The sequence below is a fragment of the Hypomesus nipponensis genome, chromosome 7 (genome assembly GCF_054491055.1).
Source record: "Hypomesus nipponensis isolate SF chromosome 7, ASM5449105v1, whole genome shotgun sequence".
Classification (NCBI taxonomy): domain Eukaryota; kingdom Metazoa; phylum Chordata; class Actinopteri; order Osmeriformes; family Osmeridae; genus Hypomesus; species Hypomesus nipponensis.
The window spans coordinates 13,345,692-13,368,677 of NC_140367.1; the positions used below are offsets into that span (position 1 = coordinate 13,345,692).

General features: G+C 39.5%; 1 protein-coding gene and 1 pseudogene across 2 annotated transcripts in view; one reads left to right on the forward strand and one right to left on the reverse strand.

The window, feature by feature from the left end:
• The window catches only part of ints13 (integrator complex subunit 13), a 34,197-nt gene extending 11,447 nt beyond the window's left edge, over window positions 1–22,750 (reverse strand). Inside the window, exons 1-10 of the mRNA XM_084701339.1 lie at window positions 22,353–22,750; window positions 21,653–21,898; window positions 21,375–21,449; window positions 18,208–18,410; window positions 16,592–16,672; window positions 16,370–16,460; window positions 16,005–16,133; window positions 12,438–12,522; window positions 1,266–1,358; window positions 94–183 (exon numbers count right to left, since the gene is read on the reverse strand). Coding sequence (XP_084557465.1) covers window positions 94–183; window positions 1,266–1,358; window positions 12,438–12,522; window positions 16,005–16,133; window positions 16,370–16,460; window positions 16,592–16,672; window positions 18,208–18,410; window positions 21,375–21,449; window positions 21,653–21,898; window positions 22,353–22,373 — 1,114 coding nt within the window. The 5' untranslated portion in view covers window positions 22,374–22,750. The remainder of the gene's footprint in view (window positions 1–93; window positions 184–1,265; window positions 1,359–12,437; window positions 12,523–16,004; window positions 16,134–16,369; window positions 16,461–16,591; window positions 16,673–18,207; window positions 18,411–21,374; window positions 21,450–21,652; window positions 21,899–22,352) is intronic.
• Window positions 2,770–6,877, forward strand: LOC146276877 (uncharacterized; annotated as a pseudogene). Its single transcript, XR_014762524.1, has 3 exons — window positions 2,770–2,787; window positions 5,670–5,969; window positions 6,101–6,877. The product of XR_014762524.1 is annotated as an uncharacterized LOC146276877 (transcript).
• Window positions 22,751–22,986: the final 236 nt, after the last annotated feature.

Here is a 22,986-nt window from a genome sequence, read left to right on the forward strand (position 1 = left end):
TGGGCCTTTGAATTTAATATAGTTTCGAAAGTTACAAATGGCTCCAGATCTCCAGGACAAATTCCTGAAATATACTTTATATGTTAGACTCACCATTAAGAAGGAAGTTGGTCAAACATGAAGAGGGACGGCTGTTGACATCTGTAGGAGAGATGCGATAGGCTCCGGTGCAGTAGTGCAGTTCTGATATGCACCAATGGAAGACAGATGATACAGATAAGCTACAGGACATGGTTTTAAGTCTCATTGCATGATCACATTATTTGCTTCATTAAATATTTTTGCCTTTTCACTACAAGCACCTATATCAATGCTCAAACTGTGCTAGTGCTGTCACGGTACCAAAATGTCAGTAGTCGGCACCAATACCAGTGAAATTTCACAGTACTCAATACCATTTTCGATACCAAAGCAGTTAAAATAGGTTACTGAACAATTATCATTTGTTGACAGTAACAGTCACCTACAATATCTATGGCTGTAGCCTACTTATGACAACAACAATACATTAGTACAATCACAATGCATGTAGGTCTAGAGGCAAAATGTTTGTGTGGACTGAGTGGAGACATTAAGCAAACTCGGATGACTTGGAGATCATTTGTATATATAAAAAATATATATCTTGAATTGAACATTATTTAGTAGCAAGAGTGGATTCAACATTCTTCATGGGGCCCTTTAAATTGTATTTGCTATGAGCACAAAACGTAAATATACATCCCAAACTCCAAAACACAAATTCTGCCAACTATGTAATCTAAAAGCCTCTGTAAAAATGTGTTAACCCTGTTGTGCCCTCTCCTTTCGTATGCCCCAGTATTAGGTATTGCATTTGCAGTATGCTGCAAACCATAAAGGACATGAATGGTGGTGTTTGCAAATTGGTTTCTGGAGATTGACGATGTTCTCATCATCATCTGCCTCACATACTATGATGATATTACTATATCACATACTACCATACAAAGTATTTCCATACGTGGCTCTTCTGGTGAGATATTTTGGCAACATTGTGCTTGTCAATGTCTGACTGCATGGTACTACCGTAACTTCAGAAATTGGCAAATGTATCAATTATGTTAACTATATTTTAACGTGATTGGATACCCCAAAATAAAAACATTATAACAAAATGTATACATTTGTCACTCCTTTGCATAGTAGTACAGTGCACAATACAATCATACAATTAAAACATGTCTCACAATCAACATGATAAACCCCCAAATCATTCAGAATTGTTCAGGGTTTACATTTCTCACCTATGCTGTTCGTGCGAGGAGTGCACCACTTAAGTGTAACTGTCTCTTTGAGCCCGCTGTCTCGACTGGTACTGCCTGCCATGTGGAGGTCACCTGCCCATAAAAAAACAAAGATTCAATCAAATCTTTTCACAATGCTAATGTCTAAAGTGAATATGACAAAACACATATGGTACATGGAAAAATAACAGATGAAATCAAACTCAAATATAGTTGCAAGCAGCAATAAGGCCAAGCAGGTCAAATTACCCCCAAAACATTTTAGAACAAGGTTCAGAGTACATATAGCAAGTTTGGTGGGAATCCATCAAAGATTTGCTGATACGCCCAAATACCTGTCTAGGTAGTGTTATCAGAGTGAGTCGTGCAACGAATCTTTGATCTGTACCCAGTGTCAACACAATACTTTCCCCTAGACATCAATAAATCAGATAGTGGGGCATCATCTCTGCTGGTAACATCACAACCACCTTCATTTGCACATGCTCGCTGGCGTATACACTCTGGTCACAGGTATCTCATTGGTTACATGATTCTGAGAGCACAAAGCTGGTCTTAGGTCCTCAACAGGTGGCTTTGCTGCGAAATTTGACATTCACAACTTTTTACCATACGGTTCTGCCGTACACTCCGTAGGGGCTGCCGTAGACTCCAATGACAGAAGAAGGTGCGTAGTAAAAAAAAAAGGTAGAAACACAATAGGTGCTTTGCTGCTTAGCCATCAATAACTACAGAGGGTACAATTTCTGGGGAAATTGTGGTGTGCTTGTGTCGGTTGCAGATGGGTCTAATATCAAACATACAGAGAATTTGTGTGTACTTAAATTTTAAACAACTGATTTATATTTTATGAATACTTATGATTTATGAAGATGGCATAGATTAACAGCATTCATTTGTTACTGCTCATTTACACTTCAAAATACTAAGAGTGAAGTGTAGAATGAAACAGGGTTCTGTTGTTATTTCCCTTGACAAGAGGGAATGGTGATAAGCTACAATGCAGCCTCACATAGTTGAAACATTTGCATCAAAACAAAGAAATTGGGCAATCCTGTGTAAAATGGTCCTACCCTATATCTAACAATGTTGTCACCGGCAGTATCTTAGCTGGAATCGCAATTCAAACAGTACTCTGCAAAAATTCCCGGTAACACTTTAGATGAGCTCACCAAATTCATAATTTATTAACCAATTTGTTACCTATTAGTTAACGGTTTGTTCACCATTAGTTATTTATTGTTTATACAAAATGTATAAAAACTTCCTGTATCACCTCTGCTTATAAAGCCGCAATCAAATCTTGTTTACATAAAATAAGCCTGTTCCCGAACAGGTTTAAGATAAAGGATTTGTTGCTATGACAGCAAGTCCAGAATGAGCGTTGAAGAACCGAACAATCCAAGATCATGACAAATCGTCAATAATCAAGTCCTGCTAACTGAGTTAGTGACCTACGAAGAATGGGTCCCTGGAGAAGTTCTTTGCTACGTGTTGCTCCTAGATGCACACCCCCGGACCGGTAAGTACATTTTACAGCTATGCTTACAACTACACTACCGATCGCAGGAGCTAACCAGTCGAAGGGTGTCCAAAAATACAGGGTGTTGATATCACAGCCTGGAAACACAATTAGCAACATGTTATCGCTCCCGTTTCCCTTTGTGAACAGGTTGACGAAGTTTAGGTTGTGGCATCGAAGTTCAGGTAAGTAGTCAGATTGTTCCACTAACTGAAAAAAGTTTGATTTCAGTTAGGGGTGGGTCGAAAATGTTCCGTCACCGTTTGGCTTTCTTAACAGCTGTGAAATTGTTTGTTCATACCAGTGCGTCACATACAGCGTTAGTGATCTACACTGGTTTAAAACTACAGGTAACGATAATTTCACCAACGAATCGTTTACTTGTAATCTAATGTCATTATAAATCCTAAAACGACAATTTCTTTGTGAGGAATGTTTATTTTAACGATTGAAAATGGATGCACAGACCGCTGTCATATGTGTCAGGCAACAGAGGCTAATGTCATGATGCTAACTCCTCACTGAAATATCAGACTGCTGTTTCCGAAAGTAGATGTAATAGCTTAATAATATCAGTGTATATCATATTGTACATGTAACCCAGTGGGAAGTATATAGAGCTACTAAAATACTTGGTTGTAATAAATACATTTAAAAAGATGGCCTATTTTAAATAAAGGGTTACATTTCAATGTTTATAAATATATAACGTTAATGTTTAAAATTAATTATGTTAAATATGCTGTGGACAAATTGTTTGGAAAGATTTCATTGTGAGAATTAAATGTTAATAACTAGGAAGAATGATTTATCTGAATGTTTGTTTCTGATCGGTTGAGGCAAGAAACAGGAAGAGTGTAGATGCAGAGATGTGGAGAAAAAAATATATAGTTGGATGCCCCGTTTGGTTGAAAACGGTAGGAGCAAGTTTGAGAATACTGCACAGAAGTGTAACATCTTGTTTCTTGTGCTTGTCAACACGATAGCCAAAGAAAGGACATTTATGTTTCATGTGAAACCAGCCGAGAAATTATCTACTCAAAAGTCTGTATGTATGCCTGCTTGTTTACCCGTGATTATTTTCATTACTGTAAGTAATATGAATAGACTTGTAGCTAGTGCAACACCGTGAATTTTGACTTTTGGCCACGGTTTTGCTAACAAAGCTAAAATGAGGGTTGTAAAGTTAATTGTTGTTTGTTTGACATGGACGCAACAAATTGGGAGTGTATAAAATAGTGGACGCCAGATGATAGGAGCTGCCCGGACATCGTGCCAACTCCTTTGGGTAGAATAGCGTATGCAGCATTGACGCCTACGCACGTGGACAACGCCATTCTGTCCTGTCCTGCTATTCTGCCAAGACCAGTGCATAACAGACACAGATCACCAAGGTTATAAAGTAACTTTTTTTGCTCACAGAGTGAAATTACCAGTCGTTTTGGGTCTCACCGCACCCAAGCATCAAAACAGGCCTGCAATGGGGGTTTTACGGTTTGCTATAACATTAGGCCTGTCGGGATGGGCGTGTTTGGGGTCATACTGAAAGCATATTGTACATTGATTCAAAAGGTATTGCACTTGTACTTTGAATGTTGAATTATACAAAATGTGGTTTATGTTTAAATTTACCTGAGTTGTGAATGCAAATCATTAGGGGTGTATTTAGAGGTGAATACCTAAGACTAAGTTAGTGGTGTAAAGTGTTGTAATTAGATAAATATATACTATAAGAAAATAGATATATATACTATAAGAAAATAGATAAAGAACATTAGTTATTTTCATAGTTGAGAATTACAAGATTTAATAAAAGTGAATTCAAAATAATATTTAGTTCTAATGTTCTACTATAGGTAGTCACGCGTGTGTTCGTGATGTTAGTGACGTTTCTGACTGTGGCTAGCTAGTTAGCCGGCTTCACTTTTCGCCACAAAAACGTATAAGCCTAAACTGTGCAACAGAACGTAAAATCCAATACAACCAACGCAATTGTGACCAAGACGAACATTCTGACACCGACATTGTCTATGTAGTGCAAAAATTGAGGGAGGAGTTAGGGTGGGAAAATAAATAATAATAAATATATACGAGTATACATGACTATATGGAGTCAGGTGGCTGAGCGGTTAGGGAATCGGGCTAGTAATCTGAAAGTAGCCAGTTCGACTCCCGGCCGTGCCAAATGATGTTGTGTCCTTGGGCAAGGCACTTCACCCTACTTGCCTCGGGGGAATCTCCCTGTACTTACTATAAGTTGCTCTGGATAAGAGCGTCTGCTTCATGACTAAATTAACAAAGTATAGTTCCTACATAAATCATTGCCACGCAACAGCCAGATGGACATCTTTGCCGTCTTTTTCAATTTAAAATATTCGATGCGCAGTAATATGGAATGTTAAAGAATGTTATGAGGACAACCTGTGAGGTTATGCTGGATTTTACAACGGCATGGAACGCGATATAGCCAATCACAATCAAGGATGGGAACAACCAGTTTTAGAATGTAAAGTAAATGTATTAGAGAGGGCACAATTTCTGGGGATATTGTGGTGTGCTTGCGTCGGTTGCAGATGGGTCAGTTTTTTAACTGAAATTTTACAACTGATATTTCTGTATATTTTATATAAAAATGCATACTTATTATTTATGAAGATTGCATAGATTTAAAAGCACATGTGTTGCTGCTCATTTACTATTCAAAATACTAAGAGTGACGTGTAAAATGAAACGGTTGTCTGGTCATTTCCGCTGCAAGAGGGAATGGTGATCGACTGTATAGCAGCTTCATAGTTGAAGAGTTGAAGAGCATTAAAACGGAAGAAAATGGGCAATCCGGTTTAAAAATGGTCCGAATCTCTAAGACTTAAACGTCCCTTAAGTTTTTCCCTTGGAATTCCTTTCACGACGCCCTGTCCAGGATCACTGACATTCCAGTTGCTGAGTTGAATACTGTTTGCACTCAGTTTGGAATAAAATGCTTCTCTGATAGGGAGTATCTGTTCCTAAATGAATATTGCATTGTGTTGAAGCCACTCACTGAAGCCCTAGACATACTTCATGGAGAAGATAACTGCTATTTTGGAACCCTTCTTCCAACTCTGGAGATTCTAATGTCCAGGAAGCTGGCACTGCAGGATGATCTTAGGATGACAGCATCTCTCTCTGATGTCATTGTTCAGGTAATCTGAGATTTATATAGATTGCTAAATTATTGGTTATTATCAATTGGTACTTCTTCTTGGTATATTATCTTTCATACTCTTCTATAAAGTGAAGTGTCTGATGTATTTTCCCTTTTTATCCTTCATAGGCAATCAAGGTATGCTTTTCCTCTATGATGGACAACAAAGAAGCTCTCCTGGCTGCAGTCACTTTAACCAAATTTAAGATACGCTCGATCAGAGAAGAAGAGAAAAAATACATGGTTAGGGCAATGCTTACAACAGAGTGCCATGGGTTGCCCCTTGAAGACCAACAGCATAATGCTCAACATGACAAGGAGCCTGCTGACTCCACTGACTTTTTTTCATTTGAGGAGGAGGATTGTGCCTACTCTGCTGAAACAGAGGTCATGGAATATCTGAAATCTTCAGGGTCTGAGCTGAGTGTTCTTCGACAGTTTCCACAGCCACACCATCAAGCGCACCAGTGGAAAGGCTTTTCAGTCTGGGCAATCTTGTGCTCACCCCCAGAAGGAACAGACTGTCAAGCAAACGTTTTGAGAGTCTTACATTAATGAGATACAACCACTTTTTCAAAAATGAGGCAGGGCAGTCAGCTGAGCAGTAGAAATTGATTTAGTAGAAATAGTGGAAATAGTTGATTTGGATGAAAAACATATGTTATCATGCAGTATGTATGATCAAAAAAATGTCTGGAATTACAACAGTATGATGTATCCAAAAAACAATTGTAAATGTCTAAAATATGGTGCTCATTGCTTTGTAAAGCACTTACATTTATTTTATTCATGAATTTTGCAGTCATTATTTTTTTGTTATTCAGATATTTTTCACAGGAATTCTGTTCATTAACTAAAGGTTACAGTGAATTAGAAATATCTACAAAATGTATGATATATGGTACTCATTGCTTTGAAAGTAAGTTTAATGTTTACAGCTTGATGTAATGTTTAACTTAAAGTTAAGCTCTTGTTATGCACATATTGTTTGGTAACTAAAGAGTAAAGAAAGTTATGTTTGTTACAAAAATGTTAAGTATTAGTAGGCTAAGATGTTTTAAAAAGCTAAAAGGCTAAACTATTCCAAGTTTGACTCGTATTTAATTATTTCCTTTCTGTCGTCTATCCGGTCAAGGTTTATAGGGATTGTAAGAAGTAATAAATTACATTACTTATCGAGTAATTAAATTACTTTTCAGAAAGAGTAATTACAAAAGTATTTAAAATACAATATTGATGAAGTAATTTGCAATTAGTAATTAATTACTTTTTTGAAGTAACTTACCCAACACTGGTCGCCAGTTGGCTTCCTATGTTAAATATAAAATGTTATATTTGGGCTACATAGACAACGTCAGTGTCAAAAGGTTCGTCTTGTTAGCGATTGCATTGCTTGTATTTTTATTTACGTTGCACGGTTTAGGAGGTTAAAACGTTTTTGTAAAAAAAGTGCCTTATGTGCACAAAGGGAACTCAGTGCTAGCCTACGTCACAACGTCAGCACACGTTAGCAACAACGCATAGATACAACGTGCATAGATGTGCCAGTAAGACTGTTGCACAGCAAGTATAGTATTGTGCCGTGGTGTACTAGCAGCATCATACATTTCAGCAATTCAAGACTTGCATGTACAGTAAGTAATGTCACATTAAATCATGTATTTAAACTCAAGCTTGTGTGGTGCATCGCTGTCTTTAATGCCACAGCCTAAACTTTGTCAAAATAAACTTTTTTAATTTCCAGCACATTCAGTGAAGTTTGGCTATCAACAGCAGCTAGGCTAGCTTGCTCGTAGCACAATTCAGCTTCTCCACGCAGGGCTCTAGACAGAGACCAAATGGTCGCTTTTGACTTTGTTACTGACAATGATCACTTCCAGCAAACTTTTTTTGAATTAGCCATTTCCCCAAAAATAAATATCAAGCTTATTTACGTGTTTGGGGGCATATTTTAAGTTAGCAGATGGTACTGTTTGAATCGCGATTCCATCTGAAAAATACTGCTGGTGACAACGTTGTTAGAATTGCTTGTTTCAAAGAGGGTTTGGCTTGTTTCATAGTAAATGGACCCATCTGCAACCGACGCAAGCAAGCACACCCTACAATTTCCCCAGGAATTGTACCCTCTCTAAGTACATTACATTTCATAATTGTGTTTTATAACAATGTTAAATGAGTAAATAGTTATCAACCTGGCTTATATGTGCCTGCCCTGGGGTCCGATTGAGAGCAGGAGAATGCTCTGTTCCCTACTGATACCTTCACAGGTCAGGGTGACATGGAACAGCAGCTGTGGGAGGGAAAAGGGGGGAGGTTGCCCTTTAAGAAACGAATCAACATGTATTGTGGAATAGGCCCTATCTGTGTATCAGGGTTCTAGGCCAATTGCCAATGAAATATTTGTATGACATGCATATCTTGTATAAATATCCCTCTGTACCATGTAGTTGTCTCTGTAGCTGAGACGGCCTAGTGAATGTATATTCCAAAGTCCTGACACAATAAAGTAAGCCTTTGTTATAATCGACTACGACTTAAAGAAATACTTCTTTTCCACATCATCTCGCCTTGGACCATAGGAAAGAGCAAATTTGAGTCCACAACACTAGTGACCTAGCTATCTCCCAGAAGTTAACGAGCTGCTAAACTAATGTTCTAATACAGGTAGTCACGCGTGTTTGTGACGGAAGTGACTGTGGCTAGCAAGTTAGCCACCGTTAGCTTCACTTTTCGCCACAAAAACAGAATTCAAGCCTAAACCGTGAAACGGAACATTTTTGCGAATACAAGCAACTCAATCGGGACCAAGGCAAACATGTTGACACCGACATTGTCTATGTAGTGCAACTATTCAAGTTTTTTTAGGGGTGGGAAAATAATAAATATCTAGAAAGGTACATTTCCTGAAGAAAATGTGTGCGTTTGCTGAATGCAATTGAAACGATTTTGTTTTGATAATAATAAATGAATAATTGAAGAAGGTTTGACAAAGATTTTAAAAGAAGTATGTCCTTTAAAAACTAAATGGTGAGAAAGTATATCTGTCATTGTTTTGCATCGTGATATTTTCTTACTGTTAAAAAAGGTGAAAAAAAGAGTGACGAAGAGTAGGCCATCTTATTTACTTTCATACATTTTTAAGCGTTAAAAGTATTAAAGAATGAAAGAGTATATTCCATACCAGTTATCAATATCATAGCAGACAAAAGTATGTCAGCAGTATGAAGGTGATAAAGTGTTGCTTTGAAAGCAAAATGGTGAGACAGTGTTAAAGGTTTATCTGTCATTGTAATGCATTGCAATATTTTCTTGCAGTTGAAAAAGGAGAAAAATGTGTGATGAAAAGGGTATCTTATTTAATTTCATAATTGTTATAACATTATGTTAGAGCTCAAAGCTCTTAAGACAGTCACCCCCATCACCATGTGCGACTCCCTAGTCAACACTTTGGAGTCCTTCCACTTCCTGGGCACTATCCTCTCCCAGCACCTGAAGTGGGAACTTAACATCAGCTCCCTCACCAAGAAAGCACAACAGAGGACGTCCTCCCTATAGCAGCTAAAGAAATTAAACCTGCCAAAGACAATGATGGTGCACTTCTACACAGCCATTATTGCGTCCATGCTCACCTCCTCCATCGCCATCTGGTACACTTTTGCCACTGCCAAGGACAAGAGCAGACTGCACCGTATCATCTGCACTGCTGAGAAGGTGATCTGCCTACCCTCGAGGACCCTGATGCGAGCAAGGAAGATTGTGGCCGACTCCTCCCACCCTGGACACACTCTGTTTCAGCCACTCCCCTCCGGCAGAAGGCTGCGGTCCATCAGGACCAAAACCTCATGCCACACAAACAGTTTCTTTCCATCCGCTGCTGGCCTCTTCAACAAGGCCAAGGACTCAAACTGACTTGACCACTTATCACTTTCTGCACAAGACACCTTGAGATATTGCACTGTTGTCCTATTTGTACTATAGCCATCTTATATTTTATTTTATTCTAACCCTTTTACATTTCAGCCCCTTAATATTAGTTGGACTTGTACACTTCTTATTTAAGATTCTAATATGTTTAATGTGTGGCCCCTTCTGCCACAGTAAATTCCTTGTCTGTGTGATGTTTCTTGGCGAATAAAACTCATTCTGAAAAGTATTCATGATTGAAAGATGTAGGAATAGAAAAAAGTTTGAACAGTGAAGAGCGTTGGCCAATCGGATTGGTTCCTTGTTTCTTGTAACGTAGCAACCGTTGGTCATTGTCAACATATCTAACCTAGAATCTAGGTTTTAGGTTCAAGATGGAGGAGAAACTAATCATGTGTGCCTGCACATCCAGTCATGTTCAGACACTTAATTTGAAGTTGACATCAAAATAATAATCCATAGTGCAGGGTTGCGGATGTTGTTGTTGTCCCTGGTGAGTGTTTTATGCTTTTAAATTCTATTTTGTCACATTACTTGACTTTGTTGTGCAACTGCAAAAGCTACTTTAACTCTGATTAAAATGCTGCTGAACTATTTAAAAAATTAAATAGTTCAGATTAAAAAATAGCTGAACTATTGTGGGTAGAAAATAAGGTCATGCTACATCTAACCAGCGGATTATTTCTTGCAAGTGTGTCAAAGTGGTATTTTTACAGACTGTATTAATACGGTAGGCGTGAATAATACATGCATGTCCATCTTTAGCCGAAGCAAAACTAGAGAGAGGATGCAATGGGAGATTTCCTACAGTAAGCTATATACTGCTTTAAATTGAAAACGGAGACGATCTGTTGATCGTCAGTTTGATTTTCAGTTTCAGTTAACCTTTGTTGTTGATGTCGTCAATAAAAAGTAAATACTCTTCAGTTACAAAGCATTTGTTTGTAGGTAACGAACGATACTTATTGCAGGAAGAACGTAGCTAGCTTTGTGACCTGGTTTCGCTGTTCTATGGCAGCTTTGATAAAAGTCATAGCGTTGTAAACACTCGTCACTAGAATGGCCATAATTTTAAAACAAAAGATCATATTTATCTGCCTGCTGTTCTACATTGCCCACATAATTACGTATATTTCATCAACTCTAACATGGCCTGTATCTTGTATAGAAAGTGCTTGAAAATCAGCTTGTCTAATGAAATATGGTTGATTGAGAGAACATATTTATTAGTCAAAGCGGAGCCAGTGGATGTCGTGGGAGATTTTCTACTGTGTTAGATTTACGGCTTCAAATTGAAAACGGAGAAGATATTTAGAGTAAAGTCAAGTTTCTTAACATCTTTGTTCAATATCGTCAATTAAAAGTAAAAACTTTTCAGTTACGAAGAATTTGTTTGTAGGATTAATGCCAGCTGCAGCAAACACTTACATGACCCCGGTTTGGTTGTTTGTGACGGTCAGCTATGACAGTGTTGAGCCTTGATTTTAGCAGACTTCTGTGAAACTTTCTAAAAGAAAAATGATCTAGTAGCTAGATTATTTACACTTTAAGATCAATGTACATTTCTTGTTTGGCCAATTTGGTCGATTGTGGAAAAAAGTCAAACCGTTTTTAGTAATGGAGAGGCATCGCGCTAGCTTGATGAGAGGAATTGTGTTTCCACTCATCACTTCAGTGGTCATAACTTTTAAACAAAATAGTCCATCTTAAATCTGTCTGCTGTTCTGAATTCACCACAACATTACGCACTTTTCATAAACTCTAACTTGTCCTTTATCTTGCATTGAAAGTGGTTAAAAATGTGGTTTTCTAAAAAAGTATTGCAGACAGAGATTTTTTGTCAAAATGGCTCAGTGAAATCATCTTGATAAAGGATGATTTGCCTTACATAATCATATAAATATTTACATAATTAGAAAGCTCAATTTCTTTTCTTCAAAATGGTACAACTAGTTCAGGTATATTAATTGAAAAAGTATGCATATTCAGGCAGGAAAGTGTTAAACAGTGTGAAAATGGACTCGGTGACGTACTGTATGATGTCACAACGGAATCTGACTTAAATTCAGAACCATTGAAACCCTTTTTTTCACTTTAAACTTTAATATCTTAAAAACTTTAAGTGTTATCAGTGAGAAAAGTAACAGCACACTCGAGCAGTTCAGACTTTATCAAATTAAGTTTGAACAGTGTTTCTAGTTTAAACGGTGTGAAACAATTACGCGGGCAAAAAATCGTGTCAGGAAAATTTTAAAGAATAAGTATGCGGAATAACAATTGTGTTTTTGCTTCCAGCAAACACACTAATAAATATATATATGAGAAAGAACAAAGGTTGTGCCCTTGCCGAAGGCAAGGTAGAAACACTTAAGCTTCGCTTCTCAGCCCCCAATAACAAACACAATAGGCTTCCTCCTGACGGAGGAATCCTAAATATATATGAGAAAATCTAGGTTGCCCCTATATTCACCCAATAAGAAAAGCTAGAACCCAAATAGGTGGCTTTTCAGCTTCGTTACTTGGCCCCCCAACTAGTACATACCACTTTTGAAGAACTCCAGGTGGGCGTCTTTGTGATGGAGAAGTTCCACATCATAATTAGCTGATGTGTTGGCATGCTGCTCCTCCTTTGTGTCCATAGTGCAACAGGAAATAAAAGATCAGCAAGATATAATTTTCAGGCATAAGTGCTATCTCTGGCGTGCGTGCGCACACACACATCTGCTTTCATGTTCATAAGGGTCCGAAGTGACAGACAGAGCAAGATGCAACCTCACTCTTCTCCATCCAGAAGTGTACGTGACACAGTAGAAAACATTACAACAGATACATAACATAGGTTCATGTGGAACGCAGAGAAATGTGTTACCAAGTAAGGGGAAAAGGCATCTACCTGCCTGCCACAGCCATGGACATTTTCACAACTCAAATGATAGAGAGCATGAGGTAGTAAGTGATGACAGGTTAACAATTACAGTAGCTCTAAAAATCAACATCTACTACTCAACACAGCACAGAGGACCACAGCAAGACACTAAAAAGGATGGGGGAGAAGGATGGGGCAGCGACCAATTGTATCTCACTGGAGATCTTATTGTCAAAACGTAATCAGCATATGGTTGGGATATGAAGGAAAAAGTTTGGACAACTACAGGATGCATTCATTCCTGCCCAAAAACATTTTATGTTGATTTAGACCGGGGATGGGCAGCTCCAGTCCTAGTTGTGTACTTTTGTTCTCGCCCAGCACCAAAATTATGTATATTGATTGGTCAATTTGGTTTTTAAATGTCATCAATTAGGTGTGTGTGTGTTGGAGTTGGGCTGAAATCAAAAGCCTACATTAAAGGTTGGGGAAGATCCAGGACCAGAGCTGCCTGTCCTGTCCTCGGCCTTTCTGGGATATACAGTCAGGGCCAATCAAAGTAGTAGAGTATTGAGCATTCTGCGGTCCCTTGGGTGTGTGTGAGAGTACTGACCTGGTCGCAAACATTTAATGTGGGCTAGCAAAACAGAAAATACAGAATGAAAACAGCAGCTGTTCCTAGAGAGTAATAACAACATTGTGATGTGATGGATTAAACACAAAAAGGCAAGTTAAAAAGTTAGGCCTAAAGCCTGATGAAATGGGCTAAGATGTGTGCAGTATGATTAACATATAATGGTATTTAATATGGTGAGAGAAACAGCATCAGGATGCAAGCTCCCAACCCAACTTTGAGAATAGATTAACGGCAATATTTTTTTTTTTTATCGCCCGATAAGAGTCTCACGTTAATGCCGATAACGGCCCACCGCTGATAGATATATATATTAGCGCTGTCAGTTAAATGCGTTATTAACGGCGTTAACGCAAACCCAAATTAACGGCGTCAATTTTTTTATCACGCGATTAACGGTCTTTTTAACCTAGCAAACTTAGTAGTTTTTTTCACATGCTGTTGCAACAACTACTAATGTTAACCGGATCTAGCTATACCGGAAACAAAACAACAGGCACGCCACACACACTTGTTTAGGCTTGCGAGCCGGCTAAAGAGTAATAGCAGAGCCCGTTATCAGACATTCTCTGGTAGTAGGCTAACGTAACGTTTTGAGTGGATTGCGAGCGCGAGACGCCGAAATGGATGCCAATTAGATTCTGAATGGAAAGTTTACTTTTAAAACGTTGCCAAATGGTTTCATTGACAAGACCAGTGATCAGTGTGTTCTGTCGTTGTGAACTGAGCTCTCATCGCAGCACGTCGTCCAGTCTAAAATACTACTTTGAAGGCCTAGCACACAGCTGATGCAAATTCTCCGCCCCCTCGTCAAAGCCAGGCGATTGAAATGTTTTCAATTAAAAAAAAACATTTGCACAAAGCAATCCCAACCAATTTTCTATGTTGATAAGAGCATTACAATTTGAAAAATGAATGGATCAAGAAGAAATCAAGGGAAATTTAGAATAAATAAAAATCTGCAATTAATTGCGATTAATCGAGAGTTAACTATGACATTAATGCGATAAAAAAAAATATATTGTTGACAGCACTAATATACATATATATATATATATATATATATAGCTAAACTGTATCTAAAATAAGATATAGCCCCGAGACGAGCTGTCACGGGTGTTCCTGCATCTATGTTGCTTCACTCCGTGTAGTGTGCCTGCGCCTCGTCCATTACTGTTTACAGGACTACTTGGTTGGCATTGCCTTCTCAGTATGAGAAGTACAAGGTTTGGGGTGAGAGCGTGTGAACAGGTTGAAATGCGAATGTCTCACGCCCAATGCGCGAGAGTTGGCAGCCCTGTTAAAAAGGTGTATAGCCTACTTTATAGTTGAATATTGCCTGATATATAACTACGTACATTTAACTGATACAAATGCTGCTAATGCTTGCTAGGTTCACAGCTGCCGACGCTAGCTAGAAACGTCAACTGTACTTGTACAATGTGCTTGTCCAAAGGACAAGTGCCTCAAAAAGTTAATGTCGAGCCCTGAGCAGTGGTCTGTTTTTTGGGGTTGATATATTATATCTGAAGGTGATTTGTGAGGAGACGTTTGGAGAATTATCCACATGTCAGATGCTCTATAATTAGTCAAATATCTAAACTAAAATGTATCTTGAATGCAAACAAGAAACACATCAGAAAGGCTTTGATTTGGTAGTTAAGTGCTTGTTAAGGGCTTGTTGTCTGAGAAAACACTATTATTCATATAAACTACAAAAACAGGAGAAAACAGTGGACCTCATTGCAATGCCTTCAATAGCAACTTTTAAATGCTTACCTCAGCTAATTCAGTTTTCTAGAATTACTATGCTTTGTATGGTTAAAAGAAGAATGTGCATGAAACTGGATTGGGGCAGCACGGAGACAGCAAAAGCGGCAATTTGGAGAAATACAACGTTTTACAGCCTATTTTAAACATATACCTGTCTTTACTGAAAATGACCGGTAATTGCACCCTAACACATAAATGACTGTAATAAGCAACCCAGAAACCATTTAGGCTTTTAAAGCCTTAAAGCCATATTTGGGAGCATTTGTGCAAGTGCAATTAATCGTTTTAATTTGCTGTTTTAATTTATTTACAAAACACTTGCTGAATCGTTAATATAGCAGAACAAGTTATTCCTTACTCTCTGCGTGAGAGCGTGTGAAATGGTTGAAATGCTTGAGACTTAAGAGCCCTAATTAAACTTCTTCTTTACATTCTAAACTTTATTGCAAATTTTAGATTTGTTGAAATTAGCCATTAGTCACTGCACTCTGTTGTCACATGACACAGAACTAACTAGCCCACAAAATTAATCAACAACATAAAACATTTTGTTGTGTGCTCCAAAATTTTTGCCAGTGCTCCTACATTTTTTAAGTTGGGAGCGCCAGTACCACCAAGTAAAAAAGTTAATTTCAAGCCCTGGACAGGTGGGAAGAATAAAATAATTCTGAGCAGCGATAATATACATGACTGCGGTTTGAAAGCAAGCTTATATTTTCAAACTGATTAACCCAGGTGAATTGGTTTAACCCCGTTATAATGGAGTGGTTTTGAGGGAAGTGGGTGTAACTGAGGTGAATTAGTAAGGTACAACCTGCAGAAATACACAACACTACCTTCATGGGTATGTTTGTGATGGTTGTAGATGCCAAGTCAAAGTGTTGTTGAACCAGAACGTTCAGTTTAGAGGCCAGATGCCTCCCTGCCCGTACACTGTGGACCTCACTAGTCAGCAGATGGGACACCTATTGAACGGGAGGAATGCTGTCATTCATTTTGAACATTGACTTCCCTTTACCATCAAGTAATATTAACAACATTGTAATAACATATGAAGTGGGTGTTGTGGGGGCCATCAAGGAATAGCATACTGGCCAGAATCAAATGCTACTAAAAAAGCTGTGAACATTTGTTCTGATTCATGAATAAGTACATACACATTCAAAAGAATAGACCTTAAGGTCCATTAATTGTCACCCACCTCTTTTTTTGTCCGATCAGAGACCAAGGTGTCCTCTCCCTGGGGGTAAATGTGTACTAGAACCAGCTCACACTGTTGGATTGCCATTAGTCTGAAATGCAGTCAAAAACATTTTGTAGCAATGACCCTCAAATAATAAATCATTGTATGTAAAAACAAAAATTAATAAATGGCCATTCTCACTTGGCACAATAATGTAGACAAGTACACATGCAAACACACCTGTCTGAGCCAGCTGCCAGTTTGTTTTGCTCTAGGATCGTTTCCTGGACGTAATCCTCTAACATCCGTACATGAGTATCACTGCAAAATGGACAAAAGGGAACATATAAGTTTGGCAGGAATGATATGCTTAAGTTATTGAAGTCTTAATTAAATCAGTATTACACAGCTTAACACTTCAGGCTTCAATTAGAAATAACCGCCTTGCTGTTTTATGCCTCTGCCAGTCAAGTGTTTCCACCCATCTGTCCAGACCTGTACAATACATGAAGCAGGGCTTGAAATTGCAACAATTTTGGGAGCATATGCAACCAAAATTGTATCTGTGCGACCTCAAAATATATTTGGGAGCATTTGAGCAAGTCCAAATAATCATTGTGGTTCAACCTGTTTTTATTTTGTTACAAAAAAAGTGTTTGATACAGTGACCGGTCCACCGTTCTATCCAACGTTGGATAACCAATTAAACTTAATCTTTACATTCTTAACTTTAATGCAGATTTTAGATACATCATCATGTCACCCAGCCCTAACTTCAGTCACATTTTAATTGCCATGGTTGACTTTTACGGACAATAAGTGTGATGGCACAAAAGCGAGTGTAGGTGACGTTACCCACGCAGTTGACTAATCACTCACGAACCCTCCACCCTCACACACATTGGCCAAATCTGGCAGACTCGCCCTCCTCAAGTCAAATTGGCAGGTCACACACGTGCAAGTAGTTGTAAAAAGTACTCACGCAGTCTGGAGCCCTGCTATTTGGTTAGGGACATCCAAGAAATGCGTTCATGTGCCTTCCCCTGATTTTTATTTGTATTAATTAAGGATCCAATGGTCGGATGTTTGCATAAAATAGTATGTCAATACATGTAGACTAAGAAGTATCATGTTTGTTGCTGTTAGTTATCTACATTGTGCTGTATACAGTGGTGTGCAAAAGCCATATGGTTTGTTTGGCAACGCCAATTAGCCAGCCATAACAGTTGTAATTTTTTTTTATCTGCTAATTAAATAGAAAACTGTACAGTCATGTACCTGAACATTATGGCTGCAACAAATGATTATTTTGATAATGGACTAATCAAACGCTTATTTGAACGATTATATTGACTAATTGTCAAGACATTCGCCCATGTCATTCACCGTTTAATTAACTGTATTAACAAGTAACTGCCTGACTGATGCAGCATTCTGCCTAATAACTCCTTTTATAGATCATATGAATATGAAACAGAACAAGTTATAAGACCTTTTATTTTTGGATAAACTACTGTATTTTCAAAACATTATTCCAATAGGTGTTTTGTGTAGCATTAACACCAATAATGTTTTTCTGGGTGACATTTTTAGTTTTGATATTTTTTACTTTGTCATTTGACCAATACATGATTTAAACTTAAGACCACCAAAATCAAAACAGTCCATCGTTAAATCCAAATGTGTGCCAAATGTTCACATTTGTACCAAATTTGAATCAATTCCCTCAAGGAATTCTTGAAAATTACACTTACAAGAATGGGATGGACGGATAGACAATCCGAAAACATGGCCTGCAGATGCATAAAAACAGCAGTATAGAGTTTTTGGTTGAGCAAGGTTTCTCACACACGTACCTCTTTGCATTGGTGAGACAGATAATGCGCCCTCTGTTGGCAACCCTCTCGGCAGTGTCCATAAGAGTGGTGCGTGTCTCGTGTTGTAACTCTGTAATCTTGCACAATGACTCCACTGCCGCCACCAGCCCATGAAGGACGCTGCAGCACTCTGGGTCTTCCCGGGGATTAGGTGGCCCTACAGCCGCCAGGGCTGACATGAGCTAACACAAGGATAAAGGAATGGGGAAGGTCACCAAAATAAGGTAGAAGTTAAACAAAATGTCTCAATAGATGGAGATGAAACTCATCTTAAGTGTTTTTTTCTGCTCATTCCAGTTGTTGGCCGAAGCAAACTGGAAGCGGAGAGGAGTGACCCAGGGTTCTGTGTGCTTTAGGCACATATACAGGACTGTCTCAGAAAATTAGAATATTGTGATAAAGTTCTTTATTTTCTGTAATGCAATAAAAAAAAAAAAAATGTCATGCATTCTGGATTCATTACAAATCAACTGAAATATTGCAAGCCTTTTATTCTTTTAATATTGCTGATGCTCATTTTTGAAAATCATTCATACGGTTCAAAAGTTACGTGTGTAAACATGTGTTTTGTGGATTTGGAAAAGGCGTTCGACGTGTCCCTCGGGGGCTCGTGTGGGGGGTGCTCCGAGAGTACAAGGTACTGGAATCCCTGATTGGGGCTGTCCAGTCCCTGTACAACCGGTGCCAAGAGTTTGCTCTGCATTGCCGGTAGTAAGTCGAACTTGTTCCCGGTGAGAGTTGGACTCTGGGCTGCCCTTTGTCATCGATTCTGTTCATTACTTGTATGGACAGAATTTCTAGGCGCAGCCAGGGCGTTGAGGGGGTCCGGTTTGGTGACCTCAGGATCAGGTCGCTGCTTTTTGCAGATGATGTGGTCCTGTTGGCTTTATCGGGCCGCGACCTTCAGCTCTCACTGGAGCGGTTCGCAACCGAATGTGAAGCGGCTGGGATGCAAATCAGCACCTCCAAATCTGAGGCCATGGTTATCGATCAAAAAAGGGTGGAGTGCCATCTCCGGGCCGGGGAGGACCCCAGCCGAGGAGTTCAAGTATCTCGGGGTCTTGTTCACGAGTGAGGGAAGAATGGAGCATGAGATCGACAGGCGGATCGGTGCAGCGTCTGCAGCAATGCGGGCTCTGCATCGGTTCGTCGTGGTGAAGAAGGTGATGAGTCGAAAGGCGAAGCTCTCTATTTACCAGTCGATCTACGTTCCTACCCTCACCTATGGTCACGAACTATGGGTAGTGACCGAAAGAACGAATCGCGAATACAAGCGGCCGAAATGAGCTTTCTCCACAGGGTTTCTGGGCTCTTCCTTAGAGATAGGGCGAGAAGCTCGGTCATCCGGGAGGGGCTCAGAGTAGAACCGCTGCTCCTCCGCGTCGAGAGGAGCCAGCTGAGGTGGCTCGGGTATCTGATCAGGATGCCTCCTGGACGCCTCCCTGGTGAGGTGTTCTGGGCACGTCCCACTGGGAAGAGGCCCCGGGAAGACCCTGGACACGCTGGAGGGACTAAGTCTCTCGGCTGGCCTGGGAACGCCTCGGGGTCCCCCAGGAAGAGCTGGTGGAAGTGGCCGGGGAGAGGGAAGTCTGGGCCTCCCTGCTTAGGTTGCTGCCCCCGCAACCCAACCCTCGGATAAGCGGTAGATGACGAGTGAGGAGAGAGACGAGAACACAAGTTCAACTTTAACCCATTGGTAGCGCTAGAGTGGTCTAATGGAAGACATGAAACTTGGTGTAAATGTAGAAGGGACTGTCCTTTATGAGTGTGCCAAATTTCACAAAAAGTTACCATATGGTTCTAGGGGCTGCCATTGACTCCCATTGCACAAGAATACAAATAAAAGTAATAACAATAGGTTTCCGCCTTACGGAGAAATCCTAATAAGAAAAGGTAGAAACACTTAAGTGGCCACCAATTATGTAAGGGATAATGTGTAGAATGCCGGTCATTATCGGGAAAATAAGCCCCGACAGGGCAAACAGCACCCCGACGCGAAGCAGAGGGGTGTAGTTTCGCTCTGAAGGGGCTTATTTTCCCGATAATGACCGTAGTTCTATACACCGGCGTTCTATGACCGGCTTATTTAGTCATTTAGTAGACGCTCTTACCCAGAGCGACTTACAGTAAGTTTGTTTTTTGTATTTGAGGAATAAGTTGTGAGGCATTAGGTGCGTTTGACACAACCCAACTTCATGTGGCGCTGCAGCCGGCTGCAGGCGGCTGACTTGAAACAGTGAATTCTGGTTAGACTTTTTGTCCCACTTGAGACGGCGCCGAGGATACGTCACTGTGACGTCGCCATCAAAGTACCGTGGGATCGATACGAGAACTGCCGGCTGTGTAGCCGAGCGCATTTTCTCAAGAGCAACTACACGGGTTCAAGTGACGACACAGCTATTTCATGATTGGCCAGACTCACACACGACAACTTTGACGCGTGTTTTGTAATATTCAGACACCTTCAGTTTCGCCAACGCTCAAAAAAGTTTAATCGAATTAAAACTGTGTTGAAGAAAGGGTTTTAGTCAGCCTCTTCACTAACGGAAAGACTAAGCTTAATTATAAATAAAGTAAAGTAAGCAAACAGCGCTTGATTGGCCATGACTGACATCAACGCAGCAAACCACAAGAAGCTGGAATGTCCGACTTCAGAGCCGTTTTCAACTCCTCCCCGAACTGCAAGCAGTTACTCTCGACGGTCGTTTCATGCAGCCGCAGTCCATGTCGAACGCACTTATTCATACAGGCAGCAGCATTTAAAGGCATCGACTTTCAATGCATTGTGAATTATACCGGGAGTTGGGGGAGGAGCATCTAGGAGCAGTATGGAGCAAGCAATTTGAGTATTGTGAAAGGTAAGAAATATTCAACTTTTTGGTGACTTGGGGCGCTTTAACAGATCGATGGACCCAATATGGAATGTGGTGTTTATATTCATGCACTCTCTGATCGGCCCAGTGCTATATTAAAATGTTTCGCATGGTTACAGAGTATTCAAATAAAATGCTGTAGTACAAATGAAGCCATCTCCCACCTTGCATGGCAAATCAACAATGTCCTTATTATTGTTAAATGTGATGTCCTTGGATTTGGACTGCTTGATAGTGTAATGGTGAAAATAACGCAACGTGAAAATATTTTACCTCTTGAGTGCTCTGGTCTCCTTGCCTCCAACTGTTCAGGACATGAAACTCTGAATCACTGACAATGTAATTGACCTGAAAGATACCCATTGTCACAACATTACATGAATAGAACATTACATGAAGAGAAATACATATTTCAGCAGTTGTGTAGTTTGGATATTAAACTTTTTAATAACAATTATGAAAACAAACATCTTATTCCTACATACAACCATATTAATTTAATTAGACTTTGAGGACGATGTGATGCGTAAGAGGCAAAAGCTAAAGCTCACCAGTTTGTTTGTGGGGTATACATCATAAAGGATGCGGCAGTACTCCATGGAGCACTCTACGGCACAGGTCCACAGGGACTTGGATACAGGAGCCAGTGGTATAACCCCTTGTGCACGATTCTTGGTAAGCACATCACACTCTACCTGTTGACGGCTGGATTCAGCCATGTAGGGGCAGTGGTCAACCACAAATGCAGTTTTGTGCGAGACCGAGAACATCATCTTCGGTTCAGCCATGTACAAAATCTGTTGGGGTGAGCATGTAGAGACTAAATTTGAAAGTGGTCAGCCAGTGTTAAGTTGAAGTGAATCAAACACTAATTTTATGCTATTTAGCTGACACGTAGCTAACTAACCTTGAGTAAATTGACAAGAGGGGTGTTTAATGTAATATTGTTATATAATAATTGGCACTACTGCCAATTATTTCCCTTTTGGTAGATATCTTTCCATGATCACATGCATAGTATTTAAAGACAGCTAAGGGAGAATCTTGGCATTCCTTAAAACGAAGAGATTCCGAACTCACTTATACATAGTGTGGTGTGTTAACCTAGTATGAGAAGACCTAATCATGTAACGTTTGGGTAACTTACCTAGCTAGCTAACCAGCTCCTTAACATTTTCTAATCAAAATGCTTTTCATGATAAAATACCTAGCACTAAATATATTGCAAATACATGTTTGTAGCTAACTTACCTTTCCCTGGAAATGATCCATTCCTTGCTAGTGTGGCTAGCTAGTTACTTCTGTAGCTAACGACGTTCCCAAATAATTGCTAGTTAATAAGACTAGCACTAGCTTTGTTAGCAACGCTGGATTTTTAACAAACTAAACTAGTATAGCTAGCTAGCTAGCGTCCTTCCTAACCTAGTATATAACGCTTGGTTAGTGCTAACTAGCCTAAATTAATTAAATGTTCAATAAACTTGGTTCGGTACTGGTAACGAGTATGGAAAGAATCAGTTGCAGTTTCCAAAAACCCAAACAAACAGGCGACAGCAGTGGTAGAAGATACTTTTTCAATAATATTCTTTAGTGAGGTTTTCGGGAAGACTATAGCTCATTCTGGCTAGCATCCTAGCTAGTTGGTTTTCTGTCATATATGCTCGTGCTTCTACTTTCGATTTCATACAAAGGTTCCTATCTTTGGAGCTGAGATGCCTGATTAGATTGACTAGGCCTGTAGACCTAATATAATCTCTAAATTAGAGTATTGTATTTTGCATCACGTGTGTATTCTCATCTGTACCAGAGCATTAATTCATCTTCTTTTTCTTCTTTTGATTTCTGGCAGTCTGAATGCATTGAGGCACATTATCATGGGTTAATA